This window comes from Anomaloglossus baeobatrachus, chromosome 2 (assembly GCF_048569485.1).
Source record: "Anomaloglossus baeobatrachus isolate aAnoBae1 chromosome 2, aAnoBae1.hap1, whole genome shotgun sequence".
Classification (NCBI taxonomy): Eukaryota; Metazoa; Chordata; class Amphibia; order Anura; family Aromobatidae; genus Anomaloglossus; species Anomaloglossus baeobatrachus.
The window spans coordinates 348,000,000-348,017,389 of record NC_134354.1 but is presented as its reverse complement, the minus strand read 5'-3'; the positions used below and the strand labels follow the sequence as shown (position 1 = coordinate 348,017,389).

Below are 17,390 nucleotides of genomic sequence, written 5' to 3'. Positions count from 1 at the left end.
TAACAAAAAAAATGCATTGCATTCAGACCTCAAATAATGCAAAGAAAACAAGTTCATAATCATTTAGAAACAACAATAATAATAATGTATTATTTCTGGAAGAGTCCAGAAATCAATATTTTGTGGAATAACCATGATTTTTAATCCCAGCTTTCATGCGTCTTGGCATGCTTTCCACCGGTCTATCACATTGCTTTTGGGTGACCTTATGCAACTCCTGGTGCAAAAATGTAAGCAGTTTTTCTTTGTTTGATGTTTTGTGACTATGCATCTTCCTCTTGATTACACTCCAGAGGTTTTCGATGGGTTTCATGTCTGGAGATTGGGCTGGCCATGACAGGGTTTTGATGTGGTGGTCCTTCATCTACACATTGATTGACCTAGCTGTGTGGCATGGCGTATTGTCCATCTGGAAAAAACAGTCCTCAGAGTTGGGGAACATTGCCTGAGCAGAAAGAATCAACTGTTTTTCCAGGATAACCTTGTTTGTGACTTGATTCATACATCCTTCGCAAAGTTTAACCTGCCCAATATCTAGAGTAAGGTAATCTTCTCTGATGAGTCTAATTTTCAGCTTTGCCCAACACCTGGTCATCTAATGGTTAGACGGAGACCTGGAGAGGCGTACAAGCCATAATGTCTTGCACCCACTGTGAAATTTTGTGAAGGATTGATGATGATCTGGGGATGCTTCAGCAAGGCTGGAATTGGGCATATTAAAATTTGCGAAGGACGTATGAATTAAGCTTATCAGTAAACTCCCATTTGGACAACATAGTCGAACAGCACTGGGCAGTACACCCTTATAGCGGATACCGAAAGCAATGGTACTGAAAAGCTCAAGCCTTCCATTAAATTGTGCACATTTTGCTAACTGCTATGTAAGCGCTTTCTTCAACATGCCCTTATAGGTGATAAATCCTTGAAGACAGGGAACTAAACAGCTCATCTTTTTACAGCCATACATGGTACGTGTAAGGCGGCATACGAATCCCTGACATCAGCATTGTGGGGTTAGTTTATAGAGCTTAGAGTAAAAAGGGAAAAAGTAGACATTTTATAGCACATCCGTACTGGTCCATTCCTGTGGTGGATAAACTGTACATTGTCTGATGTCCACCCTTGTCCATGGGCAGATGAGCAGGCAGCAGATTGCTGAAGTTAGATTGCTACAGTCTGTTCATTCCCTGGTTAGACATTTCGATCAGCCGATAGTACAGTTCTATTATGGCCAATAATGGGAACAACATTGCAATCACCTTGCAGTAGAGGATATTAGAGCTGTATTTGTTATTCTTTTTGTTCTTAGTTTCACCTTTTATTTTGACCAGTAAATTAAGATACACATACACCTTAAACAGGTGTCCTCCCAATGTGACTGGTTGACAGCCATGTGCAGTGAGTTCTAATAAAAAACAAGCCATCAAACATATTTTTGGCGGTGGCAGAGAAGACAAAGAGTGCAAATTCAAGTTCAACATCCCAAATTCTTCTTTCCAACTAAATCATTAGGAGATACCCATACACATAAGACTGAAAAGTTTTCTAGTAAGGACTTACCAGACAGACCAAGGTGAAACCTGGACCTCACCATCGATTTTGTAAATCTATGCCAAAATTAAAATATTCTCCATTTGCTTTGATTTGTCTTCTAAACTCCATATAATGTTAATAGTAGAAAAATAGCTAATTATGTTACAGTCAAGGATTCCTACAGCCATTGAAAAAACTCCAGATTTTTACCACTTCTGACTCACTAACAACAGGGGGCGCTTCACAGCTTGAAATGCACTGCACAAGACAGTAGAAAAGACTTGCACAATCTTGTCTTGCCATATTAGTGAAAAAAAATGTAATAATTGGCGAAAGAAGAGCCAAAAGCCAAGCAAAGGAAGGTACAATGTGAACAATAGTTGACAGGTTTTACTCTGACGTTTCGACCAGGATGGCCTTGTTCACAGAGTTACTGTCATTGATAATTCAGTGTATTGTAAGTATGAAATGGCAGGAAGCCCTAGAAGGGTTAGCTGGATAGACGTGTTCACCGCCACTCCCGTGCCTTGGCTCCGTGGAATGGCTCTTCACAATGAATGTGAAGGACAATAATGCAATGCAAAAGTAAAACATAGATAGATAGAGGAATAGAAGTACTCCAGAGGGTACTATCCCCAGCAGTAAAACTCCCTAATCAATCCTTGCACTTCTGGAACTTTTGACAGCATAATCGACACTATTAAGATCATTGGCTTTTCCTGTGTAGCCAATCATTTACAGATATGTGGGATTAAGAGCATGGAGTTATTTGTTCAGTAGACGTTCCTGCTCTTAACATGTCGGAAAATGCCTTATGGAACGGATATCATTAGTCTATGACAGGGCTGGGCAAAGTGCAACCCGTACGTGATGTTTTTGTTTTTTTATGTGTATGTGACGTTTGCATGTATGTATGAGGCTGTGTGAAGGCTGATAATTGTGGGGGTTCATATTTTTATCAGGCTATGTGGAGTCTCATAATGTATTTAGGAGGCTATGTGGGTCCTATACTGTATATAGGGGGCTTATAATGTATTTAAAAAGCTGTGTGTTCTCATACTCTATTTAGGAGGCTATGTATGTGCTCATACTGTTTGTAGAGGTGCAATGTGGGGCTCACACTGTATATATACGTTAGGCTTCATACTGTATGTAAGAGGCTATATGAGGGCTCATACTGTGTATAGGAACTATGTGAGGGCTCATACTGTATGTAAGGGGTTGTGTGGGTGCTCATACTGTATATAGGGGGCAGTGTGGGGGTTCATACTCTATATAGGGGCTGTTAAGGGGCTCATACTGTATATAGGGGCTAAGTGGGGGTTCATACTGTATATAGGAGGGCTGTGCAGGGGCTCATACTGTAAGTAGTGAGCTCACACTGTATAGAAGGGACTGTATATGGACTCATACGGTAAAAAGGGCTCATCCTTTATCTAGGGAGCTATGTGGGGGCTCATACTGTATATAGTGGCTATGTGGTGGCTCATCCTTTATGTAGAGAGCTATGTGAGGACTCACCCTGCATGTAGGGGGCTTTGTTAGAACTCATGCTATATATAGAGGGGCTGTGTGTGTGTTCATGCTGTATATAGGGATGGCTGTGTAAGAGCAATAAAGCAGATCTGCGCTCGTGGAGCTACTTATTCAGTGAAGCATTAATCGGTGTAGAACTAAGTGATATGCAATGTAGATACCTGTAGTTCTAAATAGGTTTGTGTCGGAAGTTATTTGTTTGTTAAATATTCTACCTTTTAATGTATAAAATTGGTAAATTCTTTTTAATTGAAGAATCAAAAGATGGAAAACTGAGTGATTTGATTATTCTCTTTATGCTGCAAGAAAATCTGTCAAGTGTTCTCGTTCATTTTCAGCTGCTTCCTCTGCGCATAGAAACTATTCTCTAGAAAGACATCTTTTATATCCTCCTTTATATAGGGAGCTATGTGTTGGCTCATGCTGTATATAGGGGGATGTCAGCATACTTAATTCTGCTCAGTATTAAGTAATACAATTAATATAAAATATATAATAATATTAATATTGAGCAGAATTTCAGCCTATTGGTTCAACCCTCCACACACCAGTCATGGTCTCTCATGTGGCCCATCAGGACAATTAATTGCTCACCTCCGGTCTATGATATACAGTTCTTTGCTACCACCTACTGCCTCATGTGTTTGATGTGATGTTTACTTATATGCAAGTTTCTTTTTCAATATTTAAGTCATTATGCTGAACGAAATGAGCCCAATTCATCATTTGCAGGATTTTTTAGTCACTTTTCTTTTTTTTTGCCTCTAAAAAACAGTCAAACACTTATAAAACAGACATTAAAAAAAGCACAAATTAAAAGAATAATATGCAAATGGAACACAGATGAAAATTGCTGCTATGCACGCTGCTTTGACGTCTCCGTCGTCTGGGTGCAGTGTGTTCATAGACCTTTATCATGACATCCAGTAGTAGTGCACCGTGTAGAAATGTGAGAATCCATATGTATACCCCACACACAATGGAGGAACGTTGGCTGGACCCACCTATATTGGCAGGTGTTGGGGGACCTTCCTGTACTGAATGCTGTAATCACATGAAGGTAAACAACTTTCAGAGGTGCTAGCAGCTTATTTATCTCCACATTATCACATGCCTGCCGGGCTGAGGCGGGAGGAATAACTGCCAGCTAACTACGGTGTGTGGCTATAAAGGGGCAGTCCAGTGTTTCCATACAAAGCCATGAATATTAGACTATGCCCACACATACCTCAAGTGTTTTTCATGCAGACGTTCCTTCAGAAAGCTCTGGTGTTCTTTTTTTCCTGTAGCATCTTTTGCGTGATTCTTGTGGTTGATTTCTGAGCGTTTCTCCGACAGTTTCGGCCACTAGCGTCTTTTTTTTTTGGATGATTTTCCCATGCTTTTTGTGGTCCTTTTTACTGTTCTTTTCCCAGTTTAGTTTTCAGTCTACTGAATAGTGAAACAACTGCTATGGCTTTTTAAAGGAAAAACAATGACAAAACGCTCCACAAAACGTCTGGGCGTCTATTAGGAATCTTAATAAAACAATTATTTGCCAAATAATTTCTTGTCGGCTTTTACAAGATCCGGCAGTCAGAAATAATTACTGCAGATATCCACTTCTAAGTTGGTGACAAATCTTCGAGCGTACCCAAAAGCTACAATTACCATAATATCTAATACTTATGAAGTTTAGAACTTTGTGTAGACCCTTTCCTGCAATATTTAGGGCTCGTGCGCACATTGCGTAATTGCATGCATCCGGCGTCCCCAGCACAATCTATGAAGATTGTGCATAATTCGTGCGCACGTTGCTTTTTTGAATGCAGCGATTTGGATGCCAAAATTTTGACCCAAATCCGTGCGTTCATAAAAGCAGTATGTCAATTAATTTGTGCGTTTTGGATGCTGCTCCCACTCTGTCTATGGTGGGGGTAGCATCCCAAGCGCATGAATTTGGCATTTATTCTGCTGAAACACTGCATCCATTATGCAGTGTTTCTTTGTTTCTGCAGCGATTTGAAGAGCACATGTGCTGTCAGATTGCTGCAGAATATTCAGCAGGTGCGTACGAACATAGCCTAACACCGTAGCCAAGTGTGCAAAAAATACAGCTTAATATGAAAATGATTGACTATACTGGATGTGAACAGTGTATGGAGCGCACCACCTCTCCATCACACTGTTTAATGACTACTGCAGGATACTGCACATCAGCTCCCATTATTTGAATACGGATAAGGTCATCAATATCCATCAATGTGGGGGAAATCCCTATAAAGGGCTCAAGAAGAACTTTTGTCTGAGACTGCAGATTGCTGAATCATGACAGGGGGCAATGTGCACACTGTCGGGATTCCCTTCTATTTCCAGCATACGTGGGTGGTCACATGACTGAAAGTGTGCGATTTGCATACCTGTGGTCACATGTTGACTAACTTGTCATCATTTTCTCTCAATGTTCTATACCTATAGGTAAAAGGAACTTTTTAAATAAATTGCTACATCGTGGTACTGTCAAAACATAAGGTCAGGGCAATCCAATGAAAATTCTGTGAGGAAATGCTCATGCAGTACAATCAGCAATTTTTGCGCAGTAGGTGATCAACCTGGGCCATTTCTGAAATGGAAAAATTCCAGTAGCATACTTTATAGTATACTTTATGTATCAATTTCTCTCCAAGGCCTTGTGCGCACACTGGTTTTTTTGCTGTGTTTTTGGTGCAGTTTTGGGTGCAGTTTGTGGTCCTAAACTGCATGTATTACTTTCCCCAGCAAAGTCAATGAGAAAGGCTGTGCTCAGGTTGCTTCTTTTTTGCCTGCAGTTTTGATTGCAGAAATAAGAAGCAGCGTATCACCTTTCTGTCTTTTCCTGCGTTTTGCCACAGACAGTGTTAAAAAACCGCAGGGGCAAAAATTAACCGAAAACGCTGCAAAAATGCATGTGTTTTTTTATGTGTTTTTTTCAGCCAGAGGTGCATTTTTCTGCCAGAGAATGCGTTTTTCCCTGGAGAAACAAAAACAGCAGTGTGCGCACATAGCCTAAAGGGGGTGTTACACACAGCACCCATCCCCGTCGTTTCTGCGTCACGGGCAAATCGCTGCCCGTGGCGCACAAAATCGTTTGGAGGCGTCACACATACTTACCTGCCTAGCGACGTCACTGTTGCTGGCGATCCGCCTCCTTTCTAAGGGGGCGGTTCGTGCGGCGTCTCAGCGGCGTCACTAAGCGGCCGCCCAATAGAAGCGGAGGGGCGGAGATGAGCGAGACGTCACATCCTGCCCATCTCCTTCCTTCTGCATTGTCGGCGGCCGCAGGTAAGCTGTAGTTCGTCGTTCCCGAGGTGTCACACGTAGCAATGTGTGCTGCCTCGGGAATGACAAACAACCTGTGTGTTCAACAATCAACGATTTTTTAAAAAGGAACAACGTGTCAACGATGGACGATAAGGTGAGTATTTTCCATCGTTAACGGTCGTTCCTTGCTGTCGCACGCAACAACGTCGCTAACGATGCCGGATGTGCGTCACAGAATCCGTGACCCCGGCGATATATCGTTAGATCCGTCGTTACGTGTAACACCGCCTTTAGGCCCAAGATACCATAATCTGATGGTTATTTTATGCTGACATGTTAGCATAACATAGCATACTTGTGTCTTAGAGATGCACACTTGATGCGTCTTTCTTCTGTCTGTAAATAGTGAGGAATTCCATCTTGTTTATGTGTTTGAAAAGCCGCAAGGTGGTAATTTTATTTCATTTCAATTACAACTGTATCATTATTTCAAGAACAAAGTACTGTAATAATATTGCCTATTTCTAAATAGAAGACGACCAGCCCTCATTAATGATTAATGTGGGACATCCGGAAACATACAAGAAATCATTTTATGCACCTACAGTAAAATAAAATCTGCAATATTGTTTTATTTCATGGCCAAGTCAACAGCAGGAAGGAAGCGTTAAACCACCTGAGTAGATTTATAAACTAATGTATGATTATCTTTTTGTCTTAATTTTCTTGCTGGTTCTCCTTAAAAGGTGTTGTATCATTAAGATGACCCATTTTAACACAGAGGACAGCTTCCCTTACCTGTAGTGGTTAGCTGTGTCTACTATACATACAGAATAACAAGGGTGCCATTCCTGACTGTAATATGTGCATGACAGTGTCCTCCACTGCTTTTGAATCTTTTCCTATGGTGTCTTTAAGCTTAGTAGGAATAATAAGAGTTGTTTAAATGAAAAGGTCCCTTTAAGTCCTCCTTCACATCTCTGTTTTCAGTACTTATGGTCTCCATTTTCACACGTACCGGAGACACATTTACACACATACTAACTAAAATCACTGGTGATCTTCACACCTCCTGTTTTCTCAGACCTTGTGTCCATATGAACCATGTGTGAGTCTGTGTGATCCACATGAAAACGTCCATTTTTACCAGCAGCAAAACACGTACAGAATACGGATTTTATGTGTGCCGTCCGTGTGCTGTTTTTACCCATACCAGAAAAACACAAGACGGCACACTGATAGCACAGGGATGAACGGACTGTGCAACACGTGCGTTTCTAAGGACCCTTTCACACATCAGTTTTTTGCCATCAGTCACAATCAGTCGAATTTTGAAAAAAACTGATACGGCGACTGATGCCGCTGGATCCGTTTTTTTCTCATCGACTTGTATGAGCAACGGATGGCCTCACATTTAATCCGTTGTTCAATGGATCTGGTGAAAATTGTCCGTCAGATGGAGACAACGGACAAAGTAACGTTTTTTGTCTACATCGAAAAATCAGACAGCGACCGATCCATCGCCATCCGTCGTTTGGTAGAATGGAAGCCTATGGGCACAGGATCCGTCGTCATCCGTCAAATGGTCCGGCAACGGATTCCGTTTTTTTTTAACTGAGCATGCTCCAAATTATTTTATTTACTATCAAATAGCCAGCCAGTTGGATCTGTTGAAAAACAGATCCGTCGCATCAGTTTTTCCACAATCTGCGATGGATCAGTCGATCCAACGGATTGTGACTGACGGCAAAAAACTGATGTGTAAAAGGGGCCTTAAACGGACGTGTAAAGGGGACCTAAGGAGCAGGCTTTGAGTAAGGTCATTTTATGTAGAAATAAGGTTCATTCTGTTCAGATCTAATCTTACTATTACCGTGTAAATCCACAATGCAGCGTCATCATTTATCTTTTTCTTTGCAATACTCAATGTGACTTCCCAATTGTATTTATTCCCCCGATTCAGAGCCTAGAGTTCCTGTAATGGAATCATTTACTGTTATTTCCACAAAACAGGCCATGCCCAACTGTATAGTGCAAACGTTTATTTCCAATTCTCTAAGCTTGTCAGATATTGCCTGTGGGTTGACACCTGAACAGACACGAATAAGCCATTGCTGGCTGTATACAAACAGTGGTGAGCAGTGTCTATAATGGTGTAATTACACAGAGATCTCACAATAACCCTGGAACACTTCGCATAGGCGTACAGTTCATTCATTGCATATTAGGATACATCTTTCCGACAAAACAAGCAGATATAGTTTTCCTCTCTTAGGTCTACCTTTGGATAAAAGACAATACATCAAAAACCGCACTGTGTGAGCCTGATCTACGAAAGCTTCGGCCACCTTAATAAGCCAGCTCTGGTGACAGTCAAGTAATAAGCAGTCTAGTGCAAATCAGGAGGGGATTGGAATAATAGTTGTCCATAGGTAAATAAAGAAAAGTGGGGTTTTATATGGGAAACTGATTGTACATACAAACAAAATGTAAACCCTCACCAGTACAGTGTCATGAAATCAGTGGAATTATCCCATGTAAACAGAACGATTCCAATTGTAATTGATTATAGTTGTTAGTGGTGATCAATGTGAGAAAATAACCCCTAACTGGTGGTCATGGCTTAGTGCAACGTTTGAAGCTAAATGCATTCTGCTAATTTATTTTTCCTATCTTATTTCATGAATCCTTCAATTACAGATGTGATTACTGAACAGTATCTCTCATGATTAAAACTAGTCCAGACAGTCTGATTTGACCAAATTCTGTCTAGAGGGCAGTGGTGACGGGTTGTTACAACTAGGACCACTGGAAGCCTTGTACAGTGCAGCCGAGTTTCACAGTTGTCTCTTACGATATTGTCCATCAGCAGGTTATTGTGCCGACCTGCTGCTTGCCAACAAAGTCCAAGATGAAATCCATCTCATTGTGCCCCAAGTAGAGTTCAGGTAGCTCTTCAATTCTATCCAAACCTAATTCCAGCACCAGAGATGTTAATACATCCTCATCAATGAGGTCAGCGTCTGTCACATTTAAGGTAGGCATATTTTGGTGATGACTTGGAGCCATTTTGTAAGCTGGAAGTCCCTGTACAAGTCCATTATTAGTCATCATAGGATGTCCCTGGTACTGAGTGTTGAGTTTTTGAAGATGCATTGTAGCCATTAGTTGCTGGGTTCCCATACAGGATTGCGCTTGTCCTGGGTACATCATAGAGTTTGCCATATGCTGTTGCATATTCATCCGTGCTCTCATATTTCCATCTGGATGAACCACTCCATACTGCATCATTGGTACAGAAGGCATGCTTCTAGCAGGATGAGGATGTGGCTGGGACTGCATGCCGTTCATGGTCATCCTATAACTGAGGTGTCCATTTTGCATGCCCTGCATCATCATTGGGTCTGCCATTCCCACTGTTAGGAAAAGGGGAGAGCGTTATTTTTATGATAATGTAATATTTATCAAAATTTATAATGTTTAAATCCAAACAGAATGTCCTTTGCTTTGTTTTACAGACAATTGACAGCCGTTGTAAGCTACTCTCTCACAGCATATAGATTCTACATGAAGACAAGGAAGCCCCCCCAAGACCAGATTACTTTAGCCATACTACTGAGCCGAATGGGGTAAATGGCAGACTCACCAAATAATCTGCCCAATCTTCCATTAATCGACAGTGAACTTCCAGATGACACTTTCTCACATTTGTATGTAATTCCTGTATCTTTATTTAGAACTTTAAAGTATACCGCATTATTTTCCTAGATATCTTGCATCACAAATCCTAAATATAAGGGCTTTAGAATCTATTCTGGTCTATTGTATAGGAGTATTGCAAAATATTACATCTAGCCTCTGTGGCAACTATTCATGCAAATATGAATGTTAGGAAACAAGAAGTGACCTCCCTTCTCAAGTACAAACCACAAGAAAAATGCATACTCGCATAGCCCCAGCTAAGTACACAAGGGCATGAGCAGTTAGGGCAACCTCTGAATATTTTGTCTTTATTTCCATGTATTTCCGCTTAGCATATTGATCTCATTCTATAGTTTGATGTTGGAAGGTCGATCTTATGAAATGCTCCCTTGTGTGTCTGTGGTTAGGCAATCTAAGGATTCATTTCTCCGATATACATAAGAATAGCTACAAGACATTGATATGGCAGTCCTTTTTATATATTATAATATGTAAATCCAGATTTATTGGACTTTAAACTACTAGACTGGTATGATGAACAGAGTTTGCGCGTTATTCTAGTCCTTCACAAGGCAGTTTTCTAATGGGGCACATTATTATTGTCCATGCCTTTGTGACCATGAAGAAAAGCAATCGGAATACTAGAAAGCCAAGTGTATCCATATGTAGCTGGGTTTACACACCAGGCTCTAATAGGATTGACTGGCCCTTTTCACACCCATTTGGCTGTGCATTAAAGTCACAAGGGATTTAACAATGAAAACAAAAGAGTTTCAACAGAAAAAGTTTAACCCTTAAGTCAAAGAATTTCTCGGGTATTGGAACAAAGGAATATGACAACACACGTATTGTTTTGTGTTTTGTTATGTTATCTTTGTAGCATTCTTATGATTTAGGGCTATCTTCGGGTTTAGTTTGAGCACAGTGTTTGTAGACTGTTGTTGGACATGTCGGCACAATATATATAACAAACACATATTATATAACACATACTATATTATATAATAAGAAGGAGTATGGAGAGACTAAGGCTAACATAACACATGCAAGCTTCTGGCAAAAAAAAAAGAAGAAATTAGCTACAAAAGAATAAAGGAAAGATTGATACATCTCCATTCTTTTGTGTCCACTCCTGTGTTTGGAAGAAGAAAAACTGACTCAAAAAGTGCAAACGTGATTTCAGCCTGAATGTAACAACAGGGTTAATGCACTCACCAAAGCTGAAGCTCCCTTGATCCTTCCTTTGTAAATCCAATCAGTGTGTAAATGAGAGGAATCCTGAGCAGTCCTCCAGACTACTTCCTACACCAGTGTGCATTGCTAAATAGGACTTTCAGGACAGAGAATACAGGGAGGTGGTGGCTAATTAGGCTCGCCCCTCGCCCCGGATTGGTTGGCCTCAAGCCACTTTAACTGTAGCTCAGCCCACGTGTTGTTGTTAGACTGCTGCCTATCAGATGGTTATGCCACTGAGGCAAGGTGCCCTATGGGAAATGACAGTCAGCGTTTAAATAATGTCCTTGTAGAACAAGGCAAAAATAACAATGATATTTAACGAGATGGAAATTACAAGCCATCTATAGTCAGTGAGCCATGAACAATATACTCCTTATAAATTGTTTGTAAGCTCACATTATTATTTATTATTATAGTGCCATTTATTCCATGACGCTTTACATGTGAAATGGGGTATACATAATAAAAACAAGTACAATAATCCTAAACAATACAAGGCACAGACTACAGGGGATGGGTGAGGATACAGTAGGTGAGGATAGAGCTGGTCATGCAGAAGTATAGTGGACTGAGGGTTACTGCAGGTTGAAGGCTTGTCAGAAGAGATGGGTCTTCAGGTTCTTTTTCAAGGTTTCCACGGTAGACAAAAGTCTGATATATTGTAGAGGTAAAGAGTTCCAGAGTATGGAGGTTGCACAGGAGAAATCTTGTGTGCGATTCTGTGAAGAGGGGAGTAGAGATGGAGATTGTGTGAGGATCAGAGGTGACGTGCATGTAGGTACCGAGACACCAAGTCACAGATGTATGGAGGAGGCAGGTTGTGGATGGTTTGGTTAGGGTTTTGAATATGAGTCTTTGGGCAATGGGGAGCCAGTGAAGGGATTGGCAGAGAGAAAAGGCCAGTGAATAGCAAGGGACAGTTGGATTAGTCAGGTAGCAGAGTTTTAGGATAGATTGGAGGGGTGCAAGAGTGTAAGAAAGGAGACCACAGAACAGGGAGTTGTAGTAGTCAAGGTGGAAGATGATGAGGGCATGTACTAGTGTTTTTGCAGATTCTTGGTTAAAGAATGTATAAATCCGGGAGGAGGTGGAAACGGCTTAAATATGTGGTTTGAAGGAGCGAGCAAAGTCAAGAGTTATAAGGAGTGGCCTGTATGCGGGAGTCAGGAGAGTGAGCAGCCATTGACTTTGAGTGAGATAGGGAACAATACTGAATTCTGTTTTGTCCACGTTAAGCTTTAGAAATTGAGCTGAGAAGAAGGATGAAATGGCAGACAGACATTGTGGGAATCTGGTTAGGAAGAAGGTGATATCAAGGTCAGAGAGGTAGATTTTTGTGTCTTTAGTATAGAGATGATACTGAAAGCTGTGAGACTCTATGAGCTGTACCAGGCCAAAGGTGTAGATGGAGAATGTCAGGGGTCTTAGACTAAACCTTAAGGGACACAGACAGATAGGGGGTGAGGTCAGAGGGTTTAAGATCCGACTTCAAGATGGACATGCTGTTCTAGTAGTTTTGAGGCATAGGCGAGAAGATATGGGGCAATACCTGGACACAGATTGCAACCATGTCTTCCTGTGAGATGGAGGCAGAAGCTGAAAGGAACCTGCAGATGTGTCAGTTATAATCACACACAGCTCTGCTGTGAGATCAAGGGAGCAGAGAGTGACCATCACATATCACACTGGTAACGCCCCATTCTATTAAATATGATCTCTGGAGGCTGAGTTATCTTCCAGGCAGAATGTGCCCCATAGCCTGGAAGAGCTCATTTACATAAAGTGATAAAAGATGATTTATCCACAAGGCCTCTGATATGAGACATAAGGGTGCTTTACACGCTACAACATCGCTAACGATATATCGTCGGGGTCACATCGTTAGTGACGCACATCCGGCGCCGTTAGCGACATCGCAGCGCGTGACACCAAAGAGCGACGATCAACGAGCGCAAAAATGTGAAAAATCGTTGCTCGTTGACACGTCGCTCTTTTCCCAAATTTTGTTGTTGCTGCAGGTACGATGTTGTTCGTCGTTCCTGCGGCAGCACACATCGCTGTCTGTGACACCGCAGGAACGTTGAACATCTCCTTACCTGCATCCACCGGCAATGAGGAAGGAAAAAGGTGGGCGGCATGTTCCGGCTGCTCATCTCCGCCCCTCCTCTACTATTGGGCGGACGCTTAGTGACGCCACTGTGACGTCACTATGACGCCGAACGCTCCTTCCCCTTGAAGGAGGGATTGTTCGGCGGTCACAGCGACATCGCTGAAAAGGTATGTGCGTGTGACGCTGCCGTAGCGATAATGTTCACTACGGCAGCGATCACCAAATGTCGCACGAACTACGGGGGCGGGTGCTATCGCTAGCGATGTCGCAGCGTGTAAAGCACCCTATACAGGTAGGACTATTGTAAGCATCCTATAACCTGTATGCCCAGATTAATAGGTTAGATAGGTCAAATGTGGTGACAGATTTCCTTTAAAAACAAACATGTCTTCAGGAAAGGGGGCCACCACAGTTGTGTCCTGCTGCAAATAGCAGTGGAGACACTCTTATCTAAATAGGATTACTAAGCAGTATGTGGTGCCACCCGACAGCACATGACAATAGGCATAATAAAAGCATGCATAACAAGAATTGGCTTAAACTGCATCACTTTAGTGGAAAATAAACATATTCTGAAGCCCAAAAATGCTCATCTGGAGCCCAAGTGAAGGTTCTTGCTGTCATCACAATCTTCTGACTGTTCCATACATGGAAGCTCGGTTTGGCTGAGCATACATGAGTTTCCAGTTGAGGAGAGCTGTCCACTGAGAACTATAGGATAGAGATATGAGGCCCTCAAACACATAAGATAGTTGACCAGTCCAACTGAAATCTGCAGTGCTGTCTGACTTTTCTGCGATATGTTTGGGGAAACATTTCTACAGATTTGAATATATAATGTTTATTTAGTTTAAGGTCTTTATCTAATAGTCTATGATATAGCCTGCCCTGTTTACTAACCATAAATCCTTTACATTCCATGAAAGGAATGTACTGTATGTGCTGAGCCTTAATTATACCCTTATCTGATTCATCGCTCGCTTGTGTTTATATGCATTTATTTTTAGTGCTGGGTGTGTGTATTGCATGGCAAAGACAAAGCAATAGTTTTGCTGTTACAGACAACAGTGACGCTGAAGCCTGGGTCTGTGTGCTGAGCTGGAACGTGGTCGTTATTTCCTTGACAAAAGAAGGAGATCAGATTATACTTTATGGGAAGAGTTAATGCATACATGGCATTGAACACACTATATGCACCAATGGATAGCATCTGTACCCTCGGGAACTGTAGGTGCCTAGAGTAATAGAAATAATGCGGCAGCCTTCCGAATAATGAGAACATCTGCTGTACTGTTACTAGTGCTGGCAGGACCCTTCTACTAAGCTACTCTACACAATGTCCATGTGTGCACTGTAAGCTGAGGAGAACATAAAGCCATTCTTAGGGTGTATTTACACTGACAGATATTCGGGACAGACTATCACAATAATTTTTCAATATAATCAGGCTGAGAATCACCCGATAAATGAGCAAAACGCTCATTAATCTGGTAAAATTATCTTTTGTGCAGCAGGAAAAAGCATTGGTCTTGGTGGTACATCATCTTATATAAACAGGACTCGAAATATGTCAGCCTGAGCGTTTGGTTATCGATCACCCAATGTTTAATTTTGTCTGCCTGTGTAAACAGGCTAGTAAAGGTTTACTGATTGGCCATCACTTAAGGCCGCTTTACACGCTATGATTTATCTGATGATATGTCGTCGGAGTCACTGTTTTCGTGACGCACGTCCGTCATCGTTAGAGACGTCTTTGCATGTGACACCTACATGCAACTCCAAACGTTCGCAAATAGGGTGAAAATCGTTGACCGTTGACACGTCGTTCAGTTTCAAAATATTGTTCGTCGTTTGGAACACAGCAGACATATTGCTACATTTGACACCCTGCCAATGATGAAAAACATCCACACGACCGACTTGGCCAAACAATTATATTGCTGAACGATGTAGCGTCGTTTATGAGATGTGTACTTGTGACCGCTACAACACGACCTATGAGCGATCTCGGCAAATCGTAACAACGATCTGGGCGTGTCACATCACTAACGAGATCGCTAACTATATTGTTGTGTGTAAAGCAGCCTTTAGTGTCACCGGTTGGTCCATGGAAAAGGATTCTTAGTTTCTGCTATAGGGATCTCTGAACCGAAAGCAGATTTTAATGTTTTTTTAGCTATAATTGGTTCTTTTTCTTTTTTATACCCCTTCTTCCAAGAGCCATAACTTTTTTATTTCTTCGTCAATATAGTCATATGATGACTTGTTTTTTGGAACAAGTCGTACTCTTGACTGACACCATTCATTTTGCCCCATATCCTACTGAAAAATGTGAAACAAAATTCCAAGTGCAGTGACATTGCAAAAAAAGTGCAATTGCACGATTTTTTTTATTTACAGTGTTCAAAATATGGTAAAACTGACTGTTGAGAATATGATTGCCAAGGTCGGTAAGAGTTCGTAGATACCAAACATGTATCTAAGTAGTGAAAAAACGTTTGAAGTTTATAAGAAAAAAAAAAAAGAATAGCTCTTTTGTCTCCATTTTCCGAGACCCGTAGCGTTCTCATATTTCGGGATCTAGGGCTCAGTGATGGCTTATTTTTTGTGTCTTGAGCTGATGTTTTTAATTATACCATTTTGTGGTAGATGCAATGTTTTGATCACCTGTTATTGCATTTTAATGCAATGTTGCAGCGAGCAAAAAACGTAATTTTACCATTTGGAATTTTTTCTCGCCACGCCGTGTACCAATCCAATTAATTTATTTCATATCTTGATAGATCGGGCATTGCTGAATGTGGCAATACCAAATATGTGTCTTTTTTATTGTTTTATTCTCAATGGGGCAAAAGAGGGGTTTTTTGAACTTTTAGTTTTGTTTTTATTTTTTAATATTTTTAGAACCTTTTTTTTTACATTTTTTATTTATTTTACTAACGCCCCTTGTGGATTTTATGCCTACAAACTCTGATTGCTTGTACTGTTCAGAACGATGCTCCAACATCGCTCTGATTAGTAGAAATGCTGTGTTTATGATATGATATCATGTGGTTATCATATCACCCTGTGCTGTCATGATAGCCCATTGGCGCCCCGTGATCGCAACACGGGGCTGCCGATGGCAGCGGGTAACAGTTCGATCCCCACCAGCGCATTAGATCGCACTGTCAGAGTTTGAGAGTGTGATCTTGTCACGCTCCCCGGGTCCCGACGTCGTTTCTCACTCACCGCTCCGGTCCCCGGGTCCCCTGCCACCAGCCACACGTCCTCCTCGGCACCGCTCCCTGCTCTGGCCTCCGGCACCCGGGCGTCACGCATGTGCATTAGGGCGCGCGCGCGGTCACTGACTTCCTCTTAAAGGCCCTGCACTCCCTAACAGGATATTGCATCAGTCAGGGTCAGGTATATTAGGAGCTCCCTGCCTGGAGGGCGTCGCCTGTTCGTCCAGTTCTGCAAGCTAGAAGTCCAGGTCCCCTTGTGTCTTACTCATACTAAAGACCTTGTCTCTTCCGTAGAGCCTGCTCTGCCTCCGTAACCGGTCCCTGAATCCAGTCTTGCCAAGAGGTCCTCAGGTGTCCGTCGGCGGGGAATCCAACCACCGTTTCGGCAGCCTGTGCCTGTCTGGTATCTCCGACTTCACCCAGCTGCCTTCCATCACACCCAGCTAACCTGGATCCCGCCTGAGCTTCCTAACCGTCACCCATACTGGACTTCCGTAATTATCTCTGAGGACTCTGTGGCTCCAAAGACTCCGTTTTACCCGTTCCTGTGGGACGCTAACCCGGTTCCGCTAGTACTCCGGCTACCGTGTACCTAGGCCCTCTGGTGCGGTGACTGGACAGTCCCTGTATAGGGGTTAGCTCCAGGTAGCCTCACTGGGGGAGTCCGGTACACGGCCCAGAGGATCCACCATCACCCGGACCTAACAGATCTGATTGGTTAACAGGAGCAGGTGGATCTCTGATTCACCCACGTCTGTTAGCCACACATG

General features: G+C 42.1%; 1 protein-coding gene and 1 long non-coding RNA gene across 2 annotated transcripts in view; one reads left to right on the top strand and one right to left on the bottom strand.

Moving 5' to 3' along the window:
* Positions 1-17,145, top strand: part of LOC142291449 (uncharacterized) — a 28,474-nt gene extending 11,329 nt beyond the window's left edge. The window contains exons 2-3 of the long non-coding RNA XR_012750485.1: positions 9,867-10,058; positions 16,915-17,145. This is a non-coding gene — a long non-coding RNA (uncharacterized LOC142291449). The remainder of the gene's footprint in view (positions 1-9,866; positions 10,059-16,914) is intronic.
* LOC142291448 (cbp/p300-interacting transactivator 3-like) lies at positions 8,374-11,375 on the bottom strand. The gene is made up of 2 exons (XM_075335979.1): positions 11,266-11,375; positions 8,374-9,764 (listed from the first exon to the last, which is right to left on the bottom strand). Exon 2 carries the CDS (start codon positions 9,757-9,759, stop codon positions 9,214-9,216), a length of 546 nt encoding a protein of 181 aa, XP_075192094.1. The 5' UTR covers positions 9,760-9,764; positions 11,266-11,375; the 3' UTR covers positions 8,374-9,213.
* Positions 17,146-17,390: the final 245 nt, after the last annotated feature.